Source organism: Triticum urartu, chromosome 1 (genome assembly GCF_003073215.2).
Source record: "Triticum urartu cultivar G1812 chromosome 1, Tu2.1, whole genome shotgun sequence".
NCBI classification, from domain to species: Eukaryota; Viridiplantae; Streptophyta; class Magnoliopsida; order Poales; family Poaceae; genus Triticum; species Triticum urartu.
In genome coordinates this window covers 444,753,887-444,761,497 of record NC_053022.1, presented here as the reverse complement: position 1 = coordinate 444,761,497, position 7,611 = coordinate 444,753,887, and the positions used below count along the sequence as shown (strand labels likewise).

General features: G+C 48.9%; 1 protein-coding gene across 1 annotated transcript; it reads left to right on the top strand.

The window, feature by feature from the left end:
• Positions 1-5,030: 5,030 nt before the first annotated feature.
• Positions 5,031-7,325, top strand: LOC125535264 (probable L-gulonolactone oxidase 4). Its single transcript, XM_048698330.1, has one exon. It carries the CDS (start codon positions 5,414-5,416, stop codon positions 7,184-7,186), a length of 1,773 nt encoding a protein of 590 aa, XP_048554287.1. The 5' UTR covers positions 5,031-5,413; the 3' UTR covers positions 7,187-7,325.
• The last annotated feature ends 286 nt before the right edge of the window (positions 7,326-7,611 follow it).

Here is a 7,611-nt window from a genome sequence, read left to right as displayed (position 1 = left end):
TTTTCAGCTTTTTACACCGGATTATATTTTTTTTTCCAAGCATTCGCCTCCTGCTAAGGATCCCGCTACACCATCATATATGGCGTACGGAACATCACCTGGGACTATGCATTGAGCTGTCTGAACGGTGAATGGTGTCAGATATGTCACCCTTCGATCCACGTGAGAGGCGGCAGTGGCATTCCCAGTAGCTGTCCGGTGTCTTCGGTTATGGGCAGCATGCCAGCTGTACTGACTCGGCGTCGTGTGACTTACCTTGTTCCACGCAGCCGGAGAAGCCAGACCCGCTCTCCATGGTTTCTGGTTTCTCTCTCCGTCGGTGAAACAACTGTGTCATCCGGCGGCGCTCTAGGCCTTCTTGTTTATAGCTATGTAGCGTGGGAGGTCAACGTCTTTGCAGTTAAGCAGGGCGTTGTTTTGTAGGCTTTTCATAGTTTATGTAGGTTGTGAGTGGACGCCAGCATGTAAATTAGTTGGAGGTCGTATGCTTGCTTGGACAGCTACATATCCTTAGATAACTCGCCCATGCTGCCATGCATGCATGTAGCACACATATGAGATCGGGCTCAAAGATGCAAAACACGACGATACTTGGTGCTTTGACTAATGAACATGATGGGGCAGTTTGACATTTTCTTCTTGATGAGCAGAGGCAGCTTGACACTTGACTTGAAGATATGAGATTCCTCAAGATATACAAAAGTGCGGAACTCGATCAACATGGACCACGTAGGTCGAAAACTGAATAGTATGTTCGTCGGGCATGTCCAACATCCATCCTTAAACCTCTCGCATCCGTTTGTACCACGGAAGTCCATTCAATGCGGTTCTGTATCGGTCCATGGTGCGGTCCGAACATACTTTCTTCTGCAAATCAGAGACAAATGTGAGGAGCTTTTCGGGAGTCCGGATCGCTCTCATGCCCGCTTCTGACCGTTCTGGCCCACCCAAAATCCCTTCGCTCTCCCGTGCACGCTTCCAGCTAGGCGCTAACTGCATGCATTCATGTCGATGTAGAGCGCGCCGCTCCACATTGAAAACGGTTCAGAGCGGACGTGGCCTCTCACTGCCTCGGCCATTGAAGCGACGCGCCGACCGAAGGCGCCGCCCGCTGCACGCCCGGCTGAACACGCCTCCTCGCCGCATTCAAATGTCTCCATTAAACCTGCATGGAAGCCGAGAAACCTACTCCGGTCACACGTCCATTCACGAGCCGGCTGGTTAAACGCAACACCGGGCAAACTCCTCTTGTCCGCCCTCTGTTTAAACGAGGCCACAAGCCGGGCAAGAATCACACCACTCCGCCGCTCCCCATCTACTCTTTCCACCATTTTCTCCATCCTTTCGATGACATCAGACGAGCAGGAAGAGCAATTCTCCGGCATAAAAGTCGGCTGGGTGGCCAACCGAGCCGGCCAGATACGAGCGAGGTAGCTGGCTGCTCCACCTCCCTCGCCTAGCCCGACCGAACAAGTTGCTCCCCAAGCCGGCGCGTGGTTCAACACCTCGCCGCTCCAAGCCAGCTCGCGGAGGAGTGGCGAGTTGATCCAGGCCCCGGCATGGCGGGGAGCCCGGTGGCACACGTGCTCACCACTGCCGTCAACGATGCCGCATCTTACCGTGCCTCCCGTGCCTACGATCGTGCCATCTGCCGTCAACGCGCGGGTAACCGTGAAAGAAGTCCGATGCACGGAGATCGACGAATCGAAGGCCAGTGCGTCCACATCCGCCACCAACATCGAGGGAAACTAGAACACGGAAGGCCGTCGCCGCTTGGGTACTAGGAAGGCCACCGCGAGGCGACGCCGACGTACACAGCCGGTGTCTTCTCCGGTTCTTTATCTCGGACCATCGTCGTCCCCCATCTGGGCTCCACGTAAGCAGAGGCGCCCCCCTTCCCCTCCAGCTGAAGCATCAGCCGGTGGTTCCACTCTGATGAGCGGTGGGAAAGCGAGCCGCCCTTTGCGCTGAAGCATATAACTCCAGGGCTCCCGGCAGTCCGAGCGGGCTGCCGGACATGGGAAAGATAAAGGGACCCGCCGCGACCGGCCGTAGATTAGTGTAGTGTATCCGTGTCGTGGAAGTGGAGCTCCGCGTGACCGTATGTGCACATAGTTTTACCTTGTTTATTAAAATATGTCCAAAATGTAAACATTTTCGTTTCGTTTGTATGAAATACGTCGTGTTTATATGAATTCGGCCGCGTTTGCAATAATTGCATCCAGTTTGTTGATAAATACGTCATTCGCAAATTATCAAGGAAATTTTATTGTTTTTAATTAATGAAAATGACTATTCTTTTCTTATTTAAAAAATGCCATTCATGAAATCCAAGGTTGTGATTGAGTACTTCCCCGCTTCTATGGTGATGGCCTTCAAAAACAATTATGAAGAAAAAAATCCTTCTGAAAGATCTGAAAGAAAATTGTATGACTTCTCTAATTTTAGCTTTGAGCCGGAGAAGATTAGCATGCGACGCCTGCACCCGCCACCGGCCCTGACCCACGTCAGGGGCGTTTGCGCCTCCAAGGGTCCGTGCTATTGGCTAAGCTTGTGCGGACGACGTCTTGGGCATGACTCAGTTAGATGCCTCAATATCAGATTTACGGCTATTTTTGTCTGAGGCCGACAATCAAGGGAGTTGTTTAGTTTTATGATTTGGTTAGTCAATTTCTAATATATAGTTGGTTACCAAATCGACTCACACAAAACATGTTTTTGCCAATTTTGTGATGTAGAACTCAAACTTTTGCAAACATAACCAACATAAGCCCACAATAGTCGTTGGGCCGAGGCAAAACAACAATCCGTTAACCCATGGTGGTGTCATCTTAAAGTATAAATGAACAAAATAAAGATAAATAAAATGAAAGGAGTGAAGTTTTCTAAAGAAGAATGAAGTAGTGGCATTAGTATTACCCTTTAAGAAGAAAGAAATAAAAAAATAACGACAGAATAGGCGCACAATTCACTTAAAAGCTGCACTTTTTATAATATACAAGAATAAGCGTATAATAGTAAAAATGCAAAAAAAGGTGTTATAGAAGGGAATGCATTAGTGGCATTGGTATTACCCTTAATGAACAAAGAATATGAAATAGAAAGTAAAACAAATCAAAGTAATGAAGTTATCTAAGAAAGAACGAATTGGTAGCATTAGTGTTATCCTTTAAGAAAAAAGCAAGTGAAAAAAATGCACACAATTTTGCACTGAAATTGCACTTTTTGTAATATGAGAAGAATAAGCATATAATAGTGCAATTTTTGCACTACATAATTTACACACATTATGTAAGTATTTGCCTCTATACTTACACACAAAAAGAAAATAAAAAACGTTTTCTAAGAAAGAATGAATTAGTGGCAGTCAAATTACTATTTAAGAAGAAAGGAAATAAAAACTAAAAGAAATAGTGACAAAAATTGCTCACAGTTTGCACTTAAATTGGGTTTTTTAATATGCAAAAATAAGCATATAAGAGTGAATTTTGCAAAAAAAAATATCTAAGAAGGAATGGATAGTGCCATTAGTACTAGCCTTAAAGAGGAAAAAACTGAAATTTTTTCTAAGAAGAACGGATAAGTAGCATTGATATTGCCCTTCAAGAAGAAAGAACTTGAAAAAAAACTTTAAAAATATTGCACAATACTTCGCATTGAAACTGTAGTTCTTATAACATGCACAGAATAACCATGCGAGAAATGTGTGGTAGCTCTCGGGAGTCCCTATAGGCCTACACCCTCGTGAATAGTAAACTCAAAAAAATAGGGAAAAAATAAAAAATTCTGAAACTATGTGACATCAAATATTGTCGATGGGTGATCTTTGATATCGGAGCTACGGTGCAACTCCTATATTGTTTGGCTAGGGGTTAAAACACTCCAGGTGACATGACAAAGTAAGGTATCCAGGTTCAGGCCACTGGCGAGGTGTAACACCCTACCTCCTACCCTTGTGTTCTTCCTATATATCCATCGGGCCGAATTTCGGCTAGCTATTACCACCTCCCTTCAAATGACCCATCTCCTCTCTTTTTATATCCTTGGGCCAAAGTTGACCCTCCTTCTCCGTACGCCAAACATGACGAACCGAATAGAGATAGTTGGTAACGCTTGTGGAGGATGCCACCACATACCTTCTTACCTGGCGCACGTCGACTACCGTCAGCGAACAAAGTCTGACATGGTAAAGTTGTATCAGGCGTATGGGTGCTGCCGACGTGCACGTCCCGTCAGAGGAAGTGACTAGACAAGATCCCCGAGGACGCAATGTTGTGTGTCATAGTCACCCACGGGCCCCGAGCACCATGCTTTTTTGGGTCGCCCGGGATCCTCATCTACCCGAGCACCAAGACGACGGAATATCTTTGAGAGAGGAAGCCCAACGACGTATCTATCCCTTGCTATAGACACAAGCCCCGTCCAACGGAGGTACTGTCAGGCCAGCACTTTCTCTGGAGGCCAAAGGGCCCCGTTTCCATGTCATCAACAAACATGCTCAAACGTTTTAGGTGATTACACATTTTCGTCGAGAAATATCATCTGATTAGCTCTACACATGGGAAACAAAAATCAATGCTCAAAACTTTGAGCAGTGAAATATTTTTCTTGGGTAGAGCTCCTCGAATGTTTTGTCTACACACAAAGTTTGAGCATATTTGATGTCACGAAATTTCAGATTTTATGATTTTATTTTTTGAATTTACTTTTCATGAGGGTGTAGGGACACCAAGAAGTTAAAAACCACTCTCTAAGCATATAATAGTGCAATATTTGCACTTCAGTATAATTTACAAACAACACATTTTATAATATTTGCGTGTATATATTTACACTCGCCCAATATCCCAAATATACTCATAAAAATCAACTAAAAAGGGAGAAAAACATACAAACAGAAAAAAAAGGATAACGAGCTTCGAGCCCAATAGGAAAATCGACTAACTCCCAACAGAAGCAGTTCAAAAGTTCAGTCTAAGAAGGCATGAAGCAACAAAGAAAGTATGAATCTTGACAAAATAATCGATGATCAAAAAATCAACTCACACTTACACAAATTTAAAAGTCAGCCAACTTACGTATAACTAAAGTGTTTTCGTTTTGCACTCATAGTTGTTTGTCACTCCTACAAAAAATGCAAAGCTCATCTCTATGTTAATTTTGTTGACTTCACTCACGCTGGAACCTGTTCGTTCGTTCTATACTCGATCAAGGAAGTTGCACACGAGGAGCGGAGATCTCTATGTCTGATGGAGAGGCAGGATTTAAGTTGTGCACTCAACTGGTCGTATTTTTTTTCATTTTCGTGCACTACGATGTGTCTTAACCTTATATATACTACCTGTCTACATCTAAGGTCTAGTAGATACAAGCAAGCTGTAGTGCAGGCACTCATTCATTCGAGAAGTCAGCGATGTCGCAAGGAGAGCAAGCACAAACACGAGCAATAGCAATGAAGAGCTTGGCTGCTGTTCTCCTCGTAGGGAGCCTGCTCCAGCTCGCCGGCTGCAGCCCTCCACCGGACCCGGTGACCTGCACGGATGGCACGTCCAACTGCACGGTCACCAACACGTACGGCTCCTTCACGGACCGCACCATCTGCCACGCGGCCAACGTCGTCTACCCGAGCACCGAGCAGGAGCTGGTCGCGGCCGTGGCGGCCGCCGCGTCGGCCAAACGCAAGATGAAGGTGGCCACCAAGCACTCGCACAGCGGCCCCAAGCTGGCGTGCCCCGGCGGCAGCGAGGGCACGATCATAAGCACCACACGGCTGAACCGGACGGTTTCCATCGACGCCGAGAGGCAGCTCATCACGGTGGAGAGCGGCATGGTCCTCCGGGACCTGATCCAGGCCGCCGCCGCAGCAGGGCTGTCCTTGCCGCACTCGCCGTACTGGTACGGCCTGACCATCGGCGGGCTCCTCGCGACGGGCGCGCACGGGAGCGGGCTGTGGGGCAAGGGAGGCGCCGTGCACGAGTACGTGGTCGGTCTGAGGATCGTGACGCCGGCGCCGGCGTGCGATGGTTTCGCCATGGTGAGGGAGCTAGGCGCCGATCACCCGGACCTGGACGCCGCCAAGGTCTCCCTTGGGGTCCTCGGCGTCGTCTCCCAGGTGACTCTGGCCCTGCAGCCGCTGTTCAAGCGGTCGGTGACGTTCGTGGAGCGCAACGAGTCGGACTTCACGGCGCGGGTGGCCGAGTGGGGCCGTCTCCACGAGTTCGCCGACATGATATGGCAGCCGCAGCACAACAAGGTCATCTATCGCCAGGACGACCGCGTCGACGTCTCGACGCCGGGCAATGGCCTCGGCGAGTTGTTCCTTTTCCGCTCCGTCCCCACCGCCCTGCTCGTGGGCGGAAGAGCCATAGAGGAGCAACTGCAGGAGAACGGCACCGATATCGCCCGGTGCGCGGCCGAGCAAGAGGGGTTCACGAGACAGCTGCCGGCCTTCGGCTTCACGAACGATGGAGTCTCCTTCACGGGGTACCCGATTGTGGGGTACCAACACCGCATCCAGGCGTCTGGCTCATGCATCGACGGCCCAGAGGATGCCCTCCTCTCCTCCTGCGCCTGGGACCCGCGCATCCGGGGATCTTTCCTGTACAACTCCGGCTTTAGCGTCGCACTCTCCAAGGCGCCGGCGTTCATAGCTGACATGCTACAGCTCCGGGACCTCAACCCGGACGCATTCTGTGCCGCCCTCGACGGTAGGGTGGGCTTGGTCCTCCGCTACGTCAAGGCATCCTCCGCGTACCTCGGCAAGCACGAGGACTCTATCGATGTCGACATCCTCTTCTACCGGAGCCGCACCGACGGCATGCCGCACGCCCATGCCGATGTGGTGGACGAGATCGAACAGATGGCGTTGGGTAAGTATGGCGGTCTGCCACACTGGGGCAAGAACCACAACTTCGCCTTCGACGGTGCCATCGCAAGGTACCCCAAAGCTGATAAGTTCTTTAAGGTAAAGAGCAGTTACGACACCGACGGGCTCTTCTCCAGTGAGTGGACCGACCAGGTGCTTGGTATCAACGGAAGTCCCAACATCATCGAGAATCGTTGTGCCATTGAAGGACTCTGCATCTGCTCCGACGACTCACACTGCGCACCGGAGCAGGGCTACTTCTGCCGGCTAGGGAAGGTTTACAAGAAGGCTAGAGTTTGCTCCTCCGAGGAGGATTATTAGGGATGATGGTAGCACTCATGTTTCCCACTATTTGTGAAATTGTGATTCGTTTTCTTAAGTACGAGCATATGTACTATATTTGTGGTTTACCCCTCTATTAATTCAATAATAGTCATGTTTTGACAGCCTGTTTGTGAGACGACTCAAAGTTTGGTTTGCAAAAAAGAAGAAGATAAAAGTGTCACGCCTCTGTTTGGTTTGCAACCTGCAAGGCCACAACTTCGGTCCATTGTTACTTGTTTTGGGCGAGCCAAACTTTTTGGTCTCCATCAAAGCACCAGACAAATCTCAAAGATAGCCAAATTTGCTGGATGTAAACAACTACGCTGGCAGCTCATAATGGCATTTCAGTAGTCCTATGTACGACCGTTCTTATCTCCTCCGGGCAATGGAAAGGTAGCCCAATCCTGGAAACAGTGCCACTA